Genomic DNA, 24,101 nt, shown 5'->3' on the forward strand with positions numbered 1-24,101 from the left:
TCTAGGTGCTACCTGTGTTGCTACGATGCCGTTTTCGTAACTTGGTTTTATTTGGCAGATTTCGCAGCCAACTAACTGTTACACGGAAAGAAATTCGTTTTCCATTATGAGAAGAATGACTGATGATTTTAGGATCCTAGTAAGACTGTGCGAGATTGACTTTTTCGGTATCGAGACGAAACGAAACGAAATTCAAGCTCCATTTCGAATACGCGAAATTAGTCGAAACGAAGTCATTACTAATTTCGAACTTGTTTAAACTGATGTTTTTCGATAAAAAAAAGCCAAAAATATTGTAAATTTCCCGCCAGTAAGTCTTTAGGAGGTGTTCACCTTTTGGCTGGCAAAGGGTGAACATGTGCATTCCATAACCTCTGTTCATTAACTCCTATTCCTACCTCCACGAGGTGCCGGCTGGGGTACGCAACTTCGGTTGTCGTGTGCTAACAGGAAAGGGGGCACAGTGGCTCCCGCCCACATTAAGATGGCAGCCCCATCAGCGGGATAAGGACCTTAGGTTAACAGCCTACTGTACCAGAACACACAAAACGTTAATGAAAATGAAAGAAGAAATCTCTCCGGATTATTGGCAACGACCTTTAGCATGAAAACACGGACACGAATCGGAACATGGAATATACTGACCCCTTGCCCAGCAGGGCAAGCTGGCTCAACTTGCAAGGGAAGCTAACCGCCTGAAGCTTGAAATCCTGGGGCTGAGCGAGGTCCGCTGGCCGGGTACTGGCGAACACAGGACATCATCCGGGCAAGTCTTGCTCTACTCTGGCATACGAGGTGAAAATGCTACTCGAGAAAGAGGAGTTGGATTCCTACTGAGCCCAGGGGCACGTGCGGCCCTGATGAAGTGGGAACCAATAAATGAGCGAATAATCGTTGCCAGATTTAGAACACGGGTTAGGAACCTTACGGCAATCCAGTGCTATGCGCCAACAGATGCTGCCGATCTGCACGAGAAAGAGAGCTTTTACAGCCAGCTGAACAGCGTGGTTGAGAAAATCCCGAAGGGGGACATCCAAATTCACATGGGCGACTTCAACGCGAAGATTGGCTCAAACAACGCGGACCTTGAACGCGTCATGGGACGCCATGGCCTAGGAGAGATGAGCGAAAACGGGGAGCTGTTTACAGAATTCTGTGGTGATAACGACATGGTCATTGGTGGATCGCTCTTCCCCCATAGACCAGTACATAAAGTCACGTGGGTTTCCCGCGACGGCCGAACAGAAAACCAAATCGACCACATCTGCATCAGCCGGAAATGGAGAAGGAGCCTTCTTGATGTACGCAACAAACGCAGCGCTGACATTGCATCCGACCATCATCTTGTTATCGCTGAGATACGTCTGCGCGTCGCACGTGTCCAACGACGGGAGGAGAAAGTTGGGTGCCGCTACGACGTCCGCCGATTGGAGAATCATGAGGTGAAAAGGGCCTTTGTTGAACAACTTGAATCTCGAGCCTCGGAGTTGCCATCTGGTGGAACCGTCGAAGAGCAATGGACCGGCATCAAGAACGCCTTCATCACGACCAGTGATGAAACCCTCGGCAAAGCGCGCAGTGGGCGGAGGGAGTGGATTTCGGATGAAACTTGGAGGAAGATCGACGAGCGGAGAGAGGCGAAAGCCGGCATTGAGCGAGCGCGGACCAGATCGGCTAAGACAGCTGCCCGTCAACGATACGCCGAACTGGAGAGGGCTGTTAAACGTGCTTGTAGGCGGGACAAGAGAGCCTGGACTAACTCCCTAGCCGAACAAGGAGAAACCGCCGCCGCCAATGGTGATATCCGTTTGTTGTACGATATTTCTCGCCGCCTTAGTGGTGCCAGGATGAATACAAAGATGCCGCTAAAGGACAGAGCTGGTCAGCTATTGACTGACCGTACAGAACAGCTTAAGCGATGGACTGAACATTTTGAACAACTTTTCCGAGTTTCAAATGTCAGAGACCAACAAAACCAGCAGCGTACGACGCCTACAGTTCGTCGAATAAATCGCGTGAACTCGGAGGCGCCATCGCTGGATGAAATTGTAGCAGCCATCAAGAGTATGAAATCCAATAGAGCGCCAGGGATAGATCGTATTTCAGCCGAAATGCTCAAAGCTGACCCATCTTTGTCAGCCCAGATGATGCATCAGTTTCTCAGCAATATTTGGGAAACCGCAACTTTTCCGGTGGACTGGATGCAGGGCATATTGGTCAAAGTCCCTAAGAAAGGAGACCTAACGGAATGCGGTAACTGGCGTGGCATCACGTTGCTCTGTATTACTCTCAAAGTACTCTGTAAGGTAATCCTCAACCGGATCCAGGAGAAGATCGACGCTACTCTCCGGCGGCAGCAAGCTGGATTCCGTGCTGGCCGATCATGTGTAGACCATATCACAACGCTCCGCATTATATTGGAGCAGATCAACGAATTCCAGGACTCTCTTCTGCTGGTGTTCGTTGACTTCGAAAAGGCGTTCGACCGACTCAATCACGAAAACATCTGGGGCGCACTTAGGCGTAGAGGAGTTCCAGATAAGCTAGTCCATCTCATCGAGGCTCAGTACGAGGCGTTCTCGTGCAAGGTTTTGCACGACGGGGTCTTGTCCGACCCCATAAGGGTTACTGCTGGCGTGAGACAGGACTGCATTTTATCACCGCTTCTGTTTCTCGTCGTTATGGATGAGATATTAGTTGGAGCAATTGACAGTAGACCAAATCGAGGATTGCCTTGGAATCCTCTAACGATGGAGCAGCTAAATGACCTCGACCTAGCTGACGACATTGTCTTGCTCGCACAACGCCGAAACGATATGCAGAGCAAGTTAGACGACCTCTCCGAGAGCTCCCAGGCAGCAGGTCTCACAGTCAATGTAGCGAAAACTAAGTCTATGGTAGTGAACACTGACAATTCCACCAACTTTACAGTAGCGGGACAACAAGTTGAGCAGGTAGCCGTCTTTCAATATCTTGGTAGCCAAACAACGCCCGATGGTGGTACCAAGACTGATATAGCCACACGGATCAGGAAGGCCAGGGGTGCCTTTGCAGGTCTGCGAAACATTTGGCGCTCAAACCAGATCACTCTACGTACGAAAACCCGAATCTTTAATTCAAACGTTAAATCCGTACTGCTGTATGCCTGCGAAACGTGGTGCGTCTCAGCGGAGACAACGCAAAAACTGCAGGTATTCATTAACCGGTGCCTGCGATATATTATTCGTGCCTGGTGGCCTGATAATTGGATATCCAATGAGGAACTCCATCGTCGGTGTCATCAACGGCCGATAGCCACAGAAATTCGTGAGCGTAGGTGGAAGTGGATCGGACACACCTTGAGGAAAGGAGCGAACGAGGTTTGCAGAGCAGCACTCGACTGGAATCCACAAGGACAGCGTAGAAGAGGCAGACCCAGAGGCTCATGGAGACGGAGCTTGGCCAACGACATCCGGGCTGTAGACGAGAACCTGTCCTGGCGACAGGTAAAAGCCATGGCGGGTAACCGTCAGCAGTGGAGATCTCTAATTTCATCCCTTTGTTCTGCCGGACCGGCGAACATGGACACATAAGTAAGTAAGTAAGTCTTTAGGAGCCAAAGGCTCACAGATATAATTATTCAATAAATTCAAATTTTCGGAACGAAACGAAATTATGCTTTACTTACTTACTTATTCAGCCGAGAGCCGGGTTGGCTGTTTCCGTATGTATAATTGCTCTTCATTGTACTCGGTCCTGAGCTACTCGTCACCAATTCGTTGGGCGTCTCGACACACGCAAGTCGGCTTCAACCTGGTCGAGCCATCTAGCACGTTGAGCCCCTCTATTCCCGGTGTCGGTGGGGTTCTGTAAGAGAACGGATCCTTGCGACGTGGCCGGACCACCATAGTCTCCCAACTTTCGCCAGGTGTACGATGGGAATCTCTCCAAGCAGTGCCGGTAGCTCGTGGTTCATACGTCTCCGCCACTCTCCGCTTTCCGTTTGCACCCCGCCAAAAATAGTCCGCAACACCTTTCGTTCAAAAACGGCAAGTGCACGTATGTCCTCCGTAACTAAACTTACTGTCTCAAGTCCGTAGAGGACTACCGGTCTGATTAGGGTTTTGAACATCATCAGCTTTGTGCTGCGGCGTTTGCTCCTAGATCGAAGCGTCTTGCGGAGGGAAAAGTAGGCTCGATTCCCAGCTTGAATGCGTCGTTGGATCTCCTTACTCGTATTATTGTCAGCGGTGACCAGATTCCAAATAAACGAACTCAACAACCACTTCCAGTTCAATACCGTCAATAGTACCCGTCCGTGAAAGGCAAACGTTGCTTTCTCTGGAACCTCTTCCTACCAAATATTTCGACGCATTAATTTCCAACTCTATCCCTCTAGCTTCCGTTTTTAGTCTGGCGTAGATTGCATCCGCCGTTCCACGGTTTCTAGTAATGATGTCGTGGTCGTCTGCAAAGGCTAGGAGTTGGCTACTCTTGCTGAAACTGCAAACTGACAATAGTACCAGTCTCTGAATAGTCAGAGATACCTGAAATACTCTGCCGGACAGATAACTTCTGATCATCTTGATAAAATTCATCGGAAAATTGTATCAATGCACCTTGAACACCAGGCCGTCGTGTCACACTTGGATATTTACTTATTCCGTTGGATTGTGCTGGTAACTCGATGTAATTGATTGATGGTGGACCTTCCCTCACGGAAACTAAACTGTTTTCTTCAGCGAACGAAAGAATCTGGCTTCGGAATAACTTTTCAAATAGCTTGAGTGGGCCGAGAGAATGCTGATGGGTCGATAGGTCTTGGGAACAGAAGGATCTTTCGCAGGTTCAGCAATGGGATGACTTTAGCTAATTTCCACATTGAAGGGAAGTGGCCAAGCTCCCAGTATTCCAGTGCTTAAGCTCGACCGTATCCGTAAAGGCAGCCATCGTCAGCAGTACAAAGTAATGGTCGGAAGACGATTCTTCGAAAACTTCTGGTAATGCGGCGATGGCTACGGTCGTCATAAAGATGTCCAAAATAGAATGAAACCCTAAACTGAAGATTCTAGCCGGATAATCCGGCGCCAAGATGTTGTAGTGTCCGGCCTCGAAATCGTCCGCTGGGATGGTCACATTCTGAGTTCTCCTTCGGTACCCCACACTTCATGCCGAAGAATGAGGTCACCGGGAATGGTGTACTTCGCGCGCAGCCGTGTCAGTATGGCCAAGTCAGATCGTAAATGAGCGGCAGTACCGTCCCGGTCTCTGGTTTGCTTAGAAGAGTAGGCCGCTATGATATCGATTGAGTCCATCGACGTGCTGACCTCAACCCCAATGGCCTCAAACATTTTCAGGTGGAAGCTCAGCAGTAGACTGCATTTAACGTTGCGCCTTTCACCAACGGCTACACCCCCTCCTTCTGCACTAGTTTAGTCGAGTCTCGAAAGCCGAAAGTCGGAAAGGTAGAAGCTAACCTCTGGCTTGCGATGGGTTTCCGTAATAACAGCAATATCGACCTTCTTCGCGTTAAGAAAATCGAGCAGTTCGATCGGGCTTCACGATCCATATCTGCTGACGATCGAAATTACAGATTGGAACTGGTCAGCTAAGATCTTATAGGTACGGTTGATGGCGCTAACCTTCGAAATGAGTTGAACGACCTCGTCGTAAGGAACATCGATGGCCAGTGTTACCTCCGGTGTGCCCACCGACTTCACGGTGATCGTGAAGTCCTCTCCATAGTTAATTGGAACGCTTGCTCCTTGAGCAGAACAGATCGAACTGCTTGATTTTCTGAACGCGCAGGAGAACATAGTTCTGGAAGGGCAGCTGCAACGAAGATACGGTGCTATGCTGAACGGGAGTTGGAGACCGTTTGATGAGCTACTGAATTCACGGCGGCAATTCGATACTTGTTCAGAGGGAATCGGGCCAGGGGGGGACCTGCCGACTAGGCTAAAGAGCAGGATACTCGGTATCCGTTATGACCGGGGAACGGTGATCAATGCGCCTGCGACCGGGTTAGTTGTTTACTAATGTTTGTCGGATCCATTCGAAATTCGATCGCTTGGGGCAGTCACGGCTGGTGGCGCGAACGTTTCTTTCGCAGTTGATACTCTACAGCTCGATGTCATTGGATTGTTCACAGATCGCAGTTGAGTGCACACCAATACACTTGTCGTAACGCGGGACCCTGTTGCAGTTTTTGGTATCGTGACCGAAGCAAAGACAATTGGTATATTGGCACGAGCGGTAGGGCTTACAATAAACGATGTGTCGCAACAAGTCCCGGATGTTGCGCAGTGCGCCGATGGGTGGTGGCCAGAAGCAACTGATCCTGAAAGCTGTCCTTGGCTGCAGCCCGGCGACTCATCGGAGAGATGGCTAGTGGCTTCAGTCCAATCTTCTCCAGTGTGGTTTGGACGTTTACAACCTCGATTGGCGGCAGATCGCGTAGCACTACCTTGAGTGGTTTTACCGACATGTTATCGTGCCCCATGAGTGTGGTGTTTCTGCGACTACGAGGAATTTTTTCACATACTGAAACTGCTCAAGGCTGGAGCATGTTTTGATTCTTAAATCAGTTAATATTCGTCAACAACATACCAGTTTCAAGTCTGTTACCTAAAGTTGAAAATTTCAAAATGTGATATCATTACCAAAAACCAGAAGATGTGCGGTTGTGGCCTGATGAAACTGGAACTACAAACTCTAAGTAACGTATAAAAATTATATAGAGTAAGGAGAGGTAAAAGTGCGATGCGGGTAAAAGTGCGATTCAATGGTGCAGATTCCGAGTAAATTGACTACATTGGCATGGATGGGTGACTACTTTGACAGCTTGAATCTAACGAAAACTTTGGTTGCTTACGAAGCATAGGTGCTGAATTATGTGCAAATGTTATTTTAGGGCGGTTTTGATATAGTTTTTCGTTATACGGCAAATACGATATCAAAAGGAGGATATTACTTGTTGAAAATTTGTAGCAGCGTTTACATCACTCACATATCTTTTTTGAAAATAGGGTGAAAATAATTTACAAAATATATTTCGCTTTTCCGTAATTTAATCTAATCCCGTCAAGCACCTAGCGGGGTAAAAGTGCGATTCACGGACAAGGCAAAAATGTATAGCTAATTATATACAGCTTTTGGAACTATATTACAGATACTAGAAATGGAAGATCTGCAATAAACTGTGTGCTCTACAGATGTTGGCTGAAGGAAAACAATGTTTATCCGCTGATGAAACAAAAAACAAAGTTTCGATCTAACGGAGGCTGCAATACACCAGCGCAAAATAGGAAAGGTTCAAATTGAGAATATTCTTTACCGAAACATAACGCAGATTGAAGATAGTATGGTTTTGTTAGCTACTGTTGTGCTAATTTCATGGATTCGAGCTTCGCACTTTTGCTCCGCGGTATTCGCACTTTTGCCCCACTAGTGGGGTAAAAGTGCGAATCGACACTTGATCAGAAGCAAAAAGAATTTATTTTGCAAAACACTATTACCGCAGATGATTTATAGTTGAATGTGAAGACATTGAGGTACTGTATCACTATAAAATATATTATGTTGTTGTCCTTCTTTATATCTCACGAAAATTGATGACAACTTCAAACATCGCACTTATGCCCCGCTCTACTCTACGCACATTCAGGAAATTTGAACTCGACTTCATCTATCAAATGTTATAAATTGTTACAGGGCATTTATTACAATATAGTTATAAGTTATAAATTCGCGTAACAAATTGCTGAATATTTGCGAAATGTTCGATAAGAGGATCGTCTCTAACTCATTCGAATCGACACTCCCGAACTTCGCCGAGAAACAGAACGCGCCTTGGTTACTCCGAACATCCTGACATTTAACATTGATTGCGCCACCATTATGTGCCAAATTAACCTGAATGCACCAATCATTGCGGAGGCTATCCCTATTAAATTTACCTTTTCGTAGGATAACCTTCTTACAGACGTCGGGCAGCAACCCGCATCGTTCGTTCAACCAAGTTGCGTCAGTGTTCGATTTCAATAGTAGTTATTGAATTATCTATACATGTATGAAGAAAGGCGAGTTCATATCGTTAGATGGATTAACTCAGTTGTCTTACTACAAACTTTCTAGTAAAGAAAACAAGCTTTTGTTTCAAAACTGGTTTTAAATATAGCCGGTAGATAAATATTTGTCGATGTACCCTTTATTAGTTTCCATAACCGCATCTTCTTTAATTAAATCACTCAGATACCTCTTAAGAAGTAATTATGTCTTTTTCAACAAATATTGCTTCAGTTATGATCACTAATGAGTCCAGGTTGGAATGTGTTTATCTGCTAGTGTGAAAAAAATTGATCGAACCTTCAACAAGTCTTACAAATCGATCTCGAAACTGAAAATACGATGCTTATTCGGTTACCTGAAAAAAAAACAGAATTATGTACACAAAAAATTTCAAACAAAGAATGCAAGCACCATTATAATAGACATGAATGCATCAAAATTCCCGATATTAAATATAAGTATCAATCAATGCAAACTAATCTAATGATAGAATCTGATTAATTATAGAATCTAACAACTCCATATATACAATATATTTGATATCGCATTGTATTTTGTTTAAGATGATATGCATATCATAACTGCATGTAATTAATTCGAGTGTCAAATGAGTTCAAAGACTTGTCAGTGACAAAGCTGCAGTTGCATTCTCGACAACCCAACTGATTCCGACGCCTTCTAATGCATTCCCGAAATCAGTTCACAAATATGCAGTATGATTCATCATCGCTTTTTCCCCCTCGGTAGAATGCTCCCTCCGGTGAATGCAGCCGGTAGTAAAACCGACAATTATAACCGATTCGCTGAAGGAAACGACACTGTGTTTTTTATAATGCTTCAAAATTCATTTCGTTACTGTATCCATTCGATACTCCATTATGCATTCACACGACAATCGATAGTTTTCATAAACCGAACTGAAGGGGATGTCAAGGAGGCAAGGCAGCAGTATTGCATTGGTTAGTATTAAACGAGTCACTACATTGTAATACAATATCGACACGATTCGTTTCGGTGTTTTATGTTAGTCCTTCATTTCCATAGTTTTCCAGTCATAAAAATATGCGTTTAATATTTAATGTTCCCATGAGTTCCGATGGCGGCGCAGCAGCGGAATAAAAATAAATTAAAATCCAGTCCAGCGTATTGCTCACGTCAAATTCCCGAATCGAGAACAATTTAGCAGAAGGGGGAAAACCATGTGAAGTCAATCGTTCACTGTTGGCTTAGGTCAAGGACGCGGATCGCTTATGTCGAATACTGCCACGGCGGGTGTTTGCGAAACAATGCGTGGGTGTTGGCATGCTGCCAGCAAAGCCACCTACTTATCACCCCACAACCAAAACACCAAAAGCCAGTCAGCCCACCGCTGAGATGGAAGGGGTCAACGGATCGACGTGCCGTTGCCCGGGCGTGCAATTTTTCCCGTCGGGTGGCATATTCGTTACACTGTTTCCGCCTTTTCAATTTACACGCTTGATTGAATTCGACAAAACTCGTCATCGGGTTTAAATACAAATACAGTTTACGTAGGTATAGTCTAGCTACGCTTGATTCTGCAAGAGCATTGCCGCACGAAAGATTTGGAACGGATAGAAATGTTCCAGAATGCAGATTTTGTTTGAAGTAATGGTCGCTACCATCCGACAGTGGTTGGGATGCATTTGTTCGGCTTAGCTCGTCACAACAAAGTAGAAAGAGAAGATCATCACCAGCATTGATATTATTTTTATTATTCTCATTATTCATAATGCTTTATCTCCAAATAGAGTTTTCTAGTGTTTTGGTACTTTCACTGTGTTGTTTATGGAGCAGATGTTGTACCAAAAATTCAAATATATGCATGAATGTTTAAAGTGTGTCATGAATAAATTCAAGATCAAGCTATTACTAAGCATTTTGTCGACCTATTCGAATTTCGCTATAGTCTGCATAGTTTTACTGAAAGTAAACACTTTATTTGGATTGATTGCACCACGTTGGCGCTGTTTAGCTTAATGCTCTACTACACTTCTTATGTATTCTTTTCTTCCATCAAAACTAGAATGAAACAGGCAAGCTCCAGCTTTCAAGAGACATGCTATCAACATATCGAATTATGGTTACCCTCACCGTGAGGCTACAGAGACTGTAGATTATAGAGGCGACAAGGCACTCAAAACCCGCTAAATTTTTAATCAAAACGGAGAGTTACCTTTATTTGTGATCGTACTCTCCCTTTTGATTCAAAATTAAGCGGTTTTTGAGTTCCTTGTCGCCTCTGTAATATATAGTCTCTATATGTGAGGCAGAAAAGTTATGCTTGCGTGTGAATCTTCAGTACCATTCTGCGCAGTTGTTAGCTGAGGGATTTGTTACATATAAAATTGTATTTTATAATTCTTCCCATAGCACCAAAGTCTATTCAGTGTTGTCTAAACATCATTTGGCTATCTAGATTGTTTTTTTACGAAAAAAGCTGACAACAGTGCATGTCCGACTTAACCTAACGGGAAGGTGATAAGGCTCGGTAAATGGTAAGGTCTCTATTTCATTGCCTTTTTGGATCTCCTCTCAGTAACCGAATGCCTACTCATTATCTTTGATACCACCACTCATTCGGTTTTCGGCTATGGTGGGGCCGACTTCTTTTGATACACCCATAGTTTCTTAAAAACCAGCTTGTTCTTCAACACCTTAGGTGTTTTACGAAGTCTGGTCTTCATGATGGCCCAAAACTTTTCAATCAGGAAAAGTTCCAACGAGTTCGGTGCGCCTGGGCTGATGTTCGTTTGCACAAAAACAGCATTGTTAACTCTGTTCCTGTTGACCACGGGCCGCGCGAAGTGGTAGAATGCCAATTCCGGCCAAATCAGAGCCTCATTTCTTAGAGAATGCAAGAAGCAAACTGCAACGCTGCTGGAGGCAGTCCTGGTAAATTCGTCCGTTGCTGGTGCACGACGTCATGTATGGCTGGCTCATCTTGTAGCACGTACAGGCTCTTGGTGAATTTTCCACTTTTTTGTTCCTTGCCTCCACAGGGTCAGTAGTGATGTAGCAATGTAAAACTTCTGCCCCGGCAACTCTTTTGTGTCCACCTTGATGTAATTTCAGCTGTTTATCACGATGCAGTGCGGTTTCGTTAGCCACTCTTGGTACAGTGACACAGGATTTGAACATGTTTATGTTTTGTTTGTCGTTCCGGTTCGCTACCTTCCGAACTTTCAAGACGTGAAGGCCGGTATGTTGCATCGTTTTGTGGACGAACCAGATACATTGCGAATCGAAAGTTTCAACCGACGCTTGAGCAGATACAACACCTTTCTGACCTTCTATAGGTCAACTGTTTTTGTTGCTGTGATCTGCCCCTTCCTGAATGCCGTTGGGTTGTCTAGGTCTCTTTTAATCATTTCATCACTCCAGACACCGTCGAATGATGGATTACCAGGTGTTTTGCGATCTATCTGAAGGACGCAGTCGCATTTTCCACGACGCGACAGTGTGCATGATTTTTTGGCGGATTCGCTCTAGTTCCGATGCCATCTCGAACAGATTATGCTGAAATTCTGCCAACGTAAACATTACGCTGTTAGGTAAGAAATTTTTATTTTATAAAGTTGACACTTGTTTTTTAATGGTTCAAGGTTAATTCTTAACGTAAAATTATGAAAACTATTTCAGTGTGTGTATGAAATGCTCACTTTTGCAACACGACAGATAAATGTCAAAATAAGTACAAATTTTAAGAACATGGGTCGGATTAGCAAGTCAACAAGGCAATTAATTTTGCACAAATGGAGCTCCGAGAAGCTGTTGTTGCTCTTATAAGTGAAAATCACGAAGTGGTCATAGTCCGTGGTGTTCAAATCGTTAAGAAAGCTTCAGCATTTTTGGCTCGAGCAGCACGTTAATAGTGAAGTATCTATTAATGCCTGCTTAATTATTTTTCTAGATAAATCAAAGCAGGTAGAATCGAGTAATCTAGAAATGGAATAAATGCACCCACCTACAAGAGTTTATTTGCTAGCCATGTGTTCAATTCAATTAGGAACACCCTTGTACCCAGATAGGCCGGAAGTCGAGAGTTTTAACCTAACATACCAACATATTTTAGCGATAGGTTACTGTACTGCATGGAAAGAAATCTTAGATAATACGATTATTGGATTTTTTCAAGCCAAAACATGCTTTTGCAATGTCTGTTTATAAAAACGCTAAAATATTGGACCCCTATCCGGCTAGAAAGCCAAAATATAAGCAAGATTTTATTGTACCATTCAACTCATTAAAAGATACACTATCCTAATTTTCACTCAAATTTATTTACACAAAATTTAAAATAACGTTAGACGTTGTTGGCCTCCTTCCTCTAAACTTTCTTTGCAAATTTTTCACTTTAATATCAAACGAACGCGCTGTATCGGAATGCACGGTTAAATCGGTGAAATCACTCAAGTAGCGACGGAAAATCTGGTTTGTCTCGTTTTTTTATGTGTCCAATAATCGTGGATTCCTATCCGATCCAATGTCATGTTGCATGCCAGCTTTCGTTGCGCATCGTTGCCTCGGCCGCGCTACGGGAACAATGTTGATCAGAAGGTGGTTTTCACGGATGCAATAAAGCGAACGGGAAACAGTTCGTACTTCTCCGCTCACTGCTGCAGAAAACTGTTCATATTGACGAACGTGATAGAAAATGCAATCTTGAATTTCAAACTTGACATTCTGAGTCGTGGTGGTTGATACATGATGATAATTTGTTACATTCACTCTTTTAGTAGAATCGCGACTAGTATCGAGTAGTTGCGCACTTCCGCACGGATGTGAAAATGTGTATTGAATTTTTTTTATACCTCAAAAATAAGGGGATTACTTCTAAGAACTTCAAAACTTCTAAATTAATTTTAAACAATTTTATTTAGTCACCAATTTATAACCTTCTTTTATTTCAGTTGCCTCTTCAATGAGGGTTCAACATCACGTTCCTGATTCTGGAGCAGGTGCGTACTTTTTCCACATTTCTTATCTCGAGTATAAAATTAATGGATTTAGATATTAGTGGACACCTTAATATATATATATATCTCAAAGGATAGTTAATAGTTTATCAGGGACGAAGCTAAGCAATCATCACTGCAGAATCGTTTTCGAATCAATAGGTCTAGATATAATGGATTTTTAATTAATTTACAAGCATACGTATTTTCACAAGCATACATATAGGTATTGAAGAGAAATTGAACGCAGCATTTATTGCAGCTTCCTGCCAAGCGAAGTTATTTTTGTAGTTAAGCGAAATATGTATGAAGATTGCTGATGTGCGTTTGTGTGCATCGGGAAAAAAATTCGCTTCGACAAAAAATTTGCAGATGCAAACAAACCGCGGCGAAGTGTGCGTGCGGTAAACGTCAACAATCTCTATAAGCGCTGCACTACCTTAATTGTGGGATGTCTGTTAGAGTGTGAAAAATCAAACATCATTAAATAAAAGCGATCATTAAAGACAAACAGGATTCAAACATAATATAAAAAAGTTCAACACTTTGGCACAAAATATTCTCGATTTATTCGGGAATCAAACCTTTTTTTTTTGTTAGATTATAGTCACTTTAACAGCTTATGTCATTCGTGACTTCTGCGGGGTTGGGATTTGAACCCGGGTCCTCGGTGTGAGAGGCGTGAATGCTGAGCACTACGCCGGGACTGACCCCATACAGGGAATCAAACCTGATGTGGGAAAACTAGCCAACAGACTCCGCTATTTCTAAAGCTAGGGCTTCCAAATCCAAATACATGTGCGGGAGAGGCTCCAAGAAGACAACTATCAGTTTATCGCTAAGAATTCGGTGACCAGAATGATTTCATGTATTTTGGCTTGCTAACTGCTAACTGGTGATCGCTGATAATCACACTAGAAGAGAAATACAAAGGCGCATCATGGCACCATAGGAACGAGGCGATGAGTTGCATACCGGGCAAGATGGATCGACTAACTAGAAGTAGACTGCTGGATTCGCAAGTCCTTTACTTGATTAAGTCAAGTTAAAACAACACGAGTAAGGAGATAAGGGGGCCTTGAGGCGCATTCAAATAGAAAAGCTGACCTTTTTTAGCCTCTAAATATTACGGTCATGGAGCATATGCCGTCGTACGAAGCGGATAATGTACAAAATCTTCATCAGGCCGGTAACTACTTGGACTTGAGTGGACCTGAAGTTATGACGGTGCTCATAGAACGAAACCCAGTACCCAGCCAACATTTTCATGCAGCAATTACCGAGGCATTACTCTCCTCAATGCTGCAAACGAAGTTCTCTCGCGTATCCTGTTTATCATACTGAGGCCGTTGCAGGAAACTTTTGTTTGCGAATACCAGTGCGGTCTTCGTGAGCGACCGGGAATTCAACTTGCAGACTCAGCATTTGTTTATAGACTTCAAGGAGGCGTACGATACAGTTAAACGAAATGAGCTGTGGCAGATTATGCCTGAACATGGTTTTTCAACAAAACTGATTAGGCTGATACGTGCTACTCTAGATGGTTCAAATTCAAATTCAGACATCGGACTCGTTTGTGACGTTAGATGGTTTGAGGCAAAGTGACGGACTATCGGGCAGGCGTGCAAAGAAGCGGCACCATCATCACGAACGGACGACATCGATATCATCGGTGTCAACCGTAGAGCTGTGGAAGAAGCGTACATGCATCTTAACGGGGAAACTGCGAGGACAAGGCTTATCATACGTTCTACCAAAACAAAGTATATGGCGGCTGGTAGAGAACGTGGTAGCCCTTCGGGTGTTGGAACTGGGGTGGTGATATATGAAGATACTTTTGAAGAAGTCGACGAATTTGTTTACCTTGGTACGTTAGTAACAGGTAACAACGATGTGAGTCATGAAATAAACAGGCGGATAATGGCTGCCAACAGGGCCTTCTACGATTACCTGGCCAGGTGAGGACCCGTAGCCTACAATTCCGTACAAAACTCGCGCTCTATAAGACGCTAATTATCCCGATTGTACTCTACGCCTAAAAGACGTGGGCGTTGATAGACAGCGTATAGCGACCGACGAACTCTTGGCGTTTTGAGCGTAAGATCCTGCGATCAATTCTTGGCGGCCTATTAAACGAAGGAGTGTAGTACAGGTACATACAAATATGCAGATATTGTGAAGCAACTAAAACACAGCAGGCTACAATGGGCTGGCCACGTAGCAAGGATGGCAGGTGAGAGATCAGCGAAAACAATAATTAACAGAGAAGCTGACGACTGCGAGGCAGACCCCGTACCAATTGGATAAGCGCTGTTGCACGTGGATGCTAGAGCAGCGGGTGTTAGGGGCGACTGGAGAGCGGCAGCCCAAGGCCTAGAAACGTGGAGTCGTCTCCTGAATTTGGCATGGATTCGAAAAGCGGATTGTCGCCGGAAAAGTAAAGAATGTATCCAAAAAACCGTATTCGATGCGCAAAACTAGCCTTTACGAACGATTTCGGAAGCGATATACTTATATACTGAGGCATGATTGTAAATGTTTCATCTGTATAAGTAGGTATTAATTACAATAAGAGCCAATTAAGTGCGACTAGCCCCAAACTACTACACAATTCTGTGCTGAAAATCGCATGTTTATCGATTACGATCATTATGATACGATTCCGGATATGTTAAGAAATATTGGCGATTTGCCGTGGGTGGGACGCTTCGTTAGGATGCCAGACAAGAATAGTGAGGCGAAAATAGTTCTTTTCAACAACTCCACCGATGCTGGGATTAAATAGTAAAAATTTTAAAGTTCATATTCTCATAAAAATCACAAGTACACACACATTTTGCAGCTTTGTTTTGCTGTTAAATATTATTAATGGGAAATCTAAATTCGATTTCATTAAGCTAAATAATCATCACGAATAGATTTTTAGAACTGACCCTTTCACTAGGGAATATTTTATGCGAAAATAAACATTTAAGTCAATATATTCTCTTTTAATATAAAAATTTTTTATGTCATAAGAGTTATTTTGACACGATAACAAAATTTAATTTTTAGGTAATTAGTTTTTAGTCTATTTATATCTATTTAGAATCTATTTATATAAGAGGCTCATGTCTGTACCGAAAACTAGGTCTCTGACAAGACGTCATAAGAGGCTTATCGGTAACTAAAAATAGATGGTTCTACAATTGATGAAGGGACGGTAGGAAAAGAAATGAAAATTTTTTGGTGAAGGAGGGGAAGAGCGGAAAGGAAGGGGAGGGTATTGGTAGCTATGGTTGACAAATAGTCATTTAGTGGACAAAAGGTAAGAGTCAAAATGACTACTTGTCAAGCATAGCTACCAATACCCCCCCCCCCTTTCTTTCCGCTCTTCCCCTCCTTCACCAAAAAATTTTCATTTCTTTTCCTACCGTTCCTTCATCAATTGTAGAACCATCGTTTCAAAAAAAAAAAATTAATATTTAGGTATGACCGCATTTCAAGGTCAAGACTAAAAACTTGAGATTAGTCACCTCACTGGTCGACTGCTGGACTGCTCGATTGCTCAACTGGTTGACTAGACTGCTCGACTGGACTTGTCGATTCGACTGCTCGATTTGATTGCTCGACTGGACTGCTAAACTGAACTGCTCGACTGAACTGTTCGATTCGACTGCTTGACACATTTGCTTGACTACTACTCAACCCGATTGCTCGACTTAACTGCACGATTGAACTGCTCGACTGGACTGTTCGATTCGACTACTCGACTAGACAGCACGATTCATCTGCTCGACTAGATTGCTCGACTCAACTGTTCGATATGACGCTCGACTCAACTGCTTAATTCAACTGCTTGATTCAACTGCTTGATTCCACTGCTCGACTGGACTACTCGACTCAACTGCTCGACTCGACTGCTCGAATGAACTGCTTGACCCAACTACTCGATTGGACTATTCGGCTGCTCAACTCAACTGCTCAATCCAATTGCTCGATTCAACTCGACTAGACTACTCAATTTGATTGCTCGACTCAACTGACAGCTTGATTCAACAGCTCGACTAGACTGCTCGACTTAACTGTTTGACTTCTGTTTGATTCGACTGCTCGGCTCAGCTGCTCAACTGGACTACTCGAATAAACTATTCGACTGGACTACTCGACTCGTTTGCTCGAATGAACTGGTCGACTCAACTGTTCGACCTATCCGCTTGATCCGACTGCTTGACTAAACCATTCGATTCGACTGCTCGACTCAAGTGCTCGACTAGACTACTCGATTCAACTGCTCCACTAGACTACTCGACTCAACCGCTCGTTTAAACTGCTCGATATAACCGCTCGACTTGACTGCTCAACTCGACCACTCGATTCAACTGCTCGACTCAACTGCTCGTTTCAACTGCTCGACCGGACTGCTTGTTCAGTCAAGCTTAATTTAACTGGACGACTAGACTGCTCGACTTGATTGTTCGACTCGACTGCTCAACCCAACTGTTTGACTCGATTGCTTGTCGCGATATCACATGGTCGGTGTTAAATCAGACCGGACCAAATCGCAAAATTTAAAAAAATGGGTTAATGATAGCCAACGATCAAAGCAACATTTTACTCTAATCAGACTACATAAATGTTGCAAACAGCCAGATGTTTTGATTCAATTAAATAAAGACAGATACGACCATTAAAACTATTTGTTTCAGTTTGCGGTTATGACTCTTTTATGTACAACATTTTAGTGCTATACTATGCAATATAAGAACTCAAAGAACTAATACAAAGATTAACCAAGTTCGCAAACACTGGCCAATGGAATGTATCCGCAGTTTTCTGAATTCTTAACGGACACTTATATTTTCCGGATCGTAATATTCGTGCTCAACTAGTATGTAATAATTTTGATACATTTTTTGTCAAACTTTGCTCGGGCACCTTGGTGAATTATATTGTAACAGTATTTTTTAATATATAGGTAGCTATGTTACGGGGTTGAATAAGTTTCCTTTTCTACATCCAGGATGTATGCCTCCCAGTTGGCCTCGAGGTAAGACGCTGGTCTAACAAGCCAGTCGTCGAATGTTCGAATCTCGGCAGGGAGAGGCTGTTAGAGTCAATAGGATCGTAGCACTGACCCCGCACTGTCCTGTATTCTAACAGCTGGTTGCGAAGTCTGTCGTATGAAAACAGAAGCTCAAATTTCGATAACGAAATTAGCACCCAGGCTTTGCTTACATCCAGGATTGAATCTTTTCAATTAATGTAAGTCACTGGATAGAGTAATGCGATGACCATTAGTTGAATGGCAATCCTCTGGCAATATTTATTTCTTGCGAGAGCCGAAAGGATGACTTAAGCCATTGGATTTGTCTTCCTTCGTTTCAATAAACCAAATAATCTACATCAATATTTAACTTTTAAGAATATTTGGCTGCTTCATCACGACGGCGGTAAAAGTCAGAACGACTTACCTATCATATATTGTAAACTACCTTTTGTTTGCTAATACTGACACTAAATCTGTAGGATAGGTGCTATCTTCCAAGTATGAACAGACGAAATAAAAGTTCATTATTCTTCGCTTCTCGCTCGGTATGTAACCTATTAAATAGTTAGACCATGAATAATGCAAAATTGATTTGAAATTTTCCGTACAAACTGTGTTATATGAAACTTATTGAATTCTAAGTTGATCCAAAACTCGAGATTGAATTCAATTAGCATGTAATCCTGTTTTTATTCACTTAAATCTTATTTTGATAGCATAAATCGTCGATTAAACTGGTTTTCGATGTTCTCCGTACAGCTTCTTGACCGACCAGCACCAGTTATTTGCGAACAGTTGATGATGGGTCAAGGAAAAACGTGATTTTTGCGGAGCGTGCATAAGTATATTTATTCAGGCGTCGGCATTGATCACCATGCAGAGCCCTTTAGGGTTGCGAAATAAAGCGACGATCGAAAATTTCATGTGCAATTTCAACGATACTTTAACAATCATTAACGAAGCAGCAACCGGTGATTTTCAATTCTGCCCATGCTCGCTGAGAAATAATATGGCCCGAGGGTTGGAATTATATTGCTACAAAAAAAGAAAGATCGTTAATTCTTTTGAAATGCGCTGTTCCTTTATTTCTGTTATAAATTTAGAACTGACACTGTTGTACCTCAAGTTGCGACTTTTTAAACAAACCGCGAGTCAACGTGTTTTTCCTCCACACCCTAAACGTGTCATGTCACATATACACTGGAGTTATACAAAAATCTACATTATGCCAAATACATACCCAAGCATACCCTTGGCACTCTATTGCCTTTAGTTAATAGCAATTACAAAGCAAAGCTAATGCAAGGATTCATACCAGTTGAGTTTGAAATACACCACTATTGTTACTGGCGCAATAAAGAGAAAAAGCCATTACTTCAGTCCATCGGAATAACTTTGATACATAGTAAACTTTTAATCTGTAGAAATACATTTGTGCGTGAAAACAAATTAACTTATGCCGAAACTGCTTCTGATTTGATTCCTTTGCTACACACTCCAACTTTGAATAAAAGACCAATACTTTCAGATTTTGCAGTGCTGCTTACTGATAGTTAATGTAAACAGACAGCAGCTGTCAACCTGGTGCACTTACTCACAGGTGTCATAAAAACTTAGCAAATCGAATTTGACTTGCTAGGTACTTGAGCTCGTTTGTTTGTGTTGTAGTGTGATTGAAACAACGATAATCTTAGTGAGATATACTTTTAATTTTTAATCGACTTTTGCGTAATTCAATTATTTATGATCAGTATGCACACTCGACGATTCCACTTATGCTATGCTATAAACAAGAAAAATAAATGCAACAATGACTTCTCTCCACTACTGCATCCTTCATTGTACCGTTCTTACTTTGCGGTGCAGCGAGTCGAAGCTGCTAACAAAATTGAGCTGTCAGCTTGGTGTTCACGATTGTCTTAAGACTTGATAAATGTTGTTTAACCTGTGAGATGCTTTAGGGAGGTAACTTATTTTCATCATGGTCTTATTGAAAGCAAAATAATCTTGTCATTAATCTGCAACTATTTATTTTAATATTTATCAAGCATCCATAATCAGTCAGTAAAAGTATTCGGATAGCATCGAGTAAGTTTTTCTTTAAATAATTTTGATCAGTATTCTTGCAAATAATGGGCACTTCTTTAAACAATGTTTGACTAAAGTTTGTTTGGACGCATAGCAATAAGGCCATTGCACATTATTCTTAAAATTTTTGTCACCCCGTTACAAATGTTGTTGAAATAACTAGTTTTTGAGTTACAACCACTTATTTCTGGCGCTAGTTGGACGATTCAATGCAAGAAGCAACCTGTTGTCACTGTAAAACTAGTTATTCTCAATGAGCCGGTATGTAGGCAACGCTTGAGAAACACCGACATTGTGTCGGCGACACATAAACCACCTGACTTCCTTTTAGTCTGCTGTCGAAGTACAGCAATTCACGGAATAGGCCCTTGAGTGGTGCTGTTTGCTCATCGTAATTTTTCAGGTTTCTTTAAATAGATACAGCTGGTTTTTGGTAGGCGATAAGCTTTTGATAAGCCCCAATAATATGCTAACGATTAGCTTCATTGTTAACTAGCTGACCCGACAAACTTCGTCGGGTACTCAAAGTGAAGTAGAAAACAACTTCCCTCATTGCTTAGCCTGATAAAATAAAGCGGATAGCATTTAAATATTCGCCATGATTATATAACATTTCGCGGAACAGCACTTCTCGGTTGACCATAACGCGGAATATAGAGTTTCGCCACACCCCATTTCATTTGTATAGGAGCCCCCCTCCTAAAGTGGTGAGGGGTCCTAATTTACCATAGAAAAAATTCTTGCCTCAGAGCCTTCACATACCAAATTTATTTTTTATTTTATTTATTTACTTTTTATAATCATAGCGTAAGGATAATCCTTTTAATGTTGATACGACCAGTTCAACTAAGCAATATTCTTTATAATAATACACGTTTTCTGACGAAATTACGGTAACTACCTTCACTATTTATAACGTATCAGCTTTTATTGCTGATTCCTTGCGTCTAACCATGCCACACACTCTCTACGAAACCTACTTGCGGAATGAATATTTTTGATTTCGCTAGGTAACATGTTCCAGAAAGCGATGCCTATAACAAATAGAGTGAGTTGTCCGAAAACGAGGTAACAGATAGTTTCTTGTACGAGTACTTTGAGCCGGTTGCAGTTTTTCGCTAAGGTATTGTGGACTTCCTGAATTAATTATTTTAAAGAGCGTCATGTAGGCACGTACTTTGAAAAAGTTACAAAATTTGCAACCGATTAGCTGCTGGTGAAGATGGGAGACTCTAGAAAATCTGGTTAAATTAGGGGAATTGTGTATAACGTGCCCCCCCTGGCCAATGTGCCCCCCCTTCGTTTTTCGCTAAACAAGCGAAATCAAAATGCAAAACCACCCAGAAACCATAGTATTTGATGGAACTAGCCTACTATGCAAGTATGACAGTTGTCACATGCTGTAAAAACAAAACAAAAATAAATTTGTTTTTGAGCAGCTTCCGATGTAACTTTTGGCGTCATTTCCATAAGCTATTTTCTTGTCAATATCTGTAAATAACCGGTTGTTACGATTCGATTGCGTAAAGTGAACTTCAAAAAGATATCCCTGCCAAAAATAACGGTATGAAACGCTTGATTTGCTTTAGCATTTAATATTTTTTCAAATAAGTAAAAGCAGGCCAAAATGCCCCACTTGCGGTGGTGCAATTTGCCCCCCTTGCAAATGTGGCTATAAACATAGCTGAACAGATCTAAGTTGAAGCCAATTGCCATTATTTAATACAATTAGTATTGTAGAGCAACCGTGGTGGGAATAATTTATTACCAACGTCCAAATTCTAGGTAATTCAACTACCCGGTACAAAACGCCACAGCTGCAGTATAATGTGCCCCATGCAGAAAAGAAAAAGTGCACCAGAAGGCCGAAACTTGGTTTATTTAACATAAAATAACAATATTTTGCAAAACAAAGAAAATAGTTTTACTTTCTACAAAATAGAGTTGGTCTGTCACTGGTAGAAATACTCAAATTACCGCATTGGGCATATTATACCGTAGGTGGGGCATTTTACCCCGCGCAGACGAGAAACACAACATTTAGGTGCTTTTATTAAATAATTCCTAGCATGTTTATTCCACAATACTAAATGAAATAAACAATTGCAATTGGTTGTCAGCTTAAATACCAACATATACACGTAGTTGTAACGTTAATTTGGGGAAGTATAACGGAGATATATCCATTTATTCTTAGGGGGGGCACATTATACACATTTCCCCTAAATATGAAACGAACGCAACAATTTAGAGCATTGTGCAAACAGCTCAAAGCTGTAACGGAAGCGTTCAAGAGAAATACATCACCATACATGAAATTAGGCAACAACAAAGATTTAAAAAGTTTCATTTTGACTGAGGTACGCAGCTGGCTAGATGAGATTCTTAATGATATTAAAACATTTTAGACTTTCGTGCATTCTGCGGTCACATGGCTATCCCATTCTAAATTATTTTCGACAATAAAGCCAAGAACAGACACTTTCTGCACATATTCAATTAAATCATTGCCAAGTTTTATTTCAGGAAGACTGTCCATGCGATGACTTTTTTTATGAGATTGACTTTGGTCTTCTGTGGATTAATAGGAAATAAATTACTTTCAGACCAACTCAAGACTCTCGATAGATCTTCGTTGACTATATTCGCCATCGATGAAAAGGAAAGATCAACGGCATCAAGATACCTTTGGACGTCATCGGCGAAGATGTGTATTTTGCCATATTTGAGAGCTCTGGGTAAATCGTTTATTTACATCGAGAAAAGTAGAGGTCCTAAAATGGATCCTTGCGTAACACCAGAGGAAACCTCTATTGAATCTGAAAATATCCCATTAGACATATCTATTTGGGACCTGTGTGTCAAATAAGACTGTAATAACCGCACGGCGGATCTAGAAAGCATACAGCTTGTGGATAATTTTTGTAGTAACTTGTTGTGGGAAATTCGATCGAAGGCTTTGGAGAAGTCTATTAATAACAAGAATGCAACACCTTTCTTATCAACAGTAGAATGAATGTCATCGTGTACCGTCAAACGGGGTAACTTGCAACAGCGGGGTAACATGCAACAACGCTATATCGATCCTATTTGTTGTACTTTTTGATTTGTTATTTCAATTTTTAATCTATATCAGTCACTGAATCTTGTTGTTAACAGTTCAAAGAAGCCTTAGATACTGTTGTGTTGATTTTTAGCTGTTTTGGTGATTTTTAAAAAATCCCACAAGATGGTGTCAAATTCATCGTCAATTTTTCGTCTGTAAAACGTTTGTGTCGCCCACAAGCACTTCAAATAAAAGAAACCATACATTTTTTATAGTAAAATGAATAATAAGGTAACAAAATAATTGATTTATGATGACTAGTTTTGTTTATCCTGCTTGTTACCACATTATTCGTAAAACAAGTACTTCAACGGGGTAACTTGCAACAGCTGGTAGATATAAAAAGCTGTGTTCCGTTAACTTCACGGGGCAAGTTTTCATTTAATTTTGCATCAAGCAAAACTAAAGCACACCTGAAGAGTGTAAGATACTTTCGGTAAGTCGGAAATATACCAGTTTTTCTCCGGATATACTGAAAATGGGCATAGAAAAGGCCAAAAAGAAAATATTCTTTGTGAGAGAAATCGACCAGTAATATGATAGTGTTTAATTACGATCACCTGAAACGTAATAAACATTCATATATTACGTAATCAAGATATCGATGATTTTTAACTCCCGCGCTACACTTCGTGACGCGATTTTACATAAACGTGTAATGCGTTGTTGCACAACTCCCGCTCCACTAATTGTGTTATGTAATATGTGATTGGTCCTTAAAAAAGGCAGCTATATCGGATTCAGACAAGGAATATAAACTGCATGAATAATATAAAAAGTGTAATTCGTAATTTCCGTTACTGGGCTTATAAATTATTTTTAGCAACGTGACATAAGACATTTATGCGTATAT

At 41.7% G+C, this 24,101-nt stretch overlaps 1 protein-coding gene across 7 annotated transcripts in view; it reads left to right on the forward strand.

Moving 5' to 3' along the window:
- LOC128733030 (uncharacterized) overlaps positions 1-24,101 on the forward strand; it is a 404,411-nt gene that overhangs the window by 259,556 nt on the left and 120,754 nt on the right. For 6 of the 7 annotated variants that reach the window (XM_053826572.1, XM_053826573.1, XM_053826571.1 and 3 more), the window contains one exon: positions 12,981-13,028. The exons of the other annotated variant lie outside the window; for it this stretch is intronic. In XM_053826572.1, coding sequence (XP_053682547.1) covers positions 12,981-13,028 — 48 coding nt within the window. The remainder of the gene's footprint in view (positions 1-12,980; positions 13,029-24,101) is intronic. 7 annotated transcript variants of the gene reach the window in all.

The sequence above is a fragment of the Sabethes cyaneus genome, chromosome 1, assembly GCF_943734655.1.
Source record: "Sabethes cyaneus chromosome 1, idSabCyanKW18_F2, whole genome shotgun sequence".
NCBI classification, from domain to species: domain Eukaryota; kingdom Metazoa; phylum Arthropoda; class Insecta; order Diptera; family Culicidae; genus Sabethes; species Sabethes cyaneus.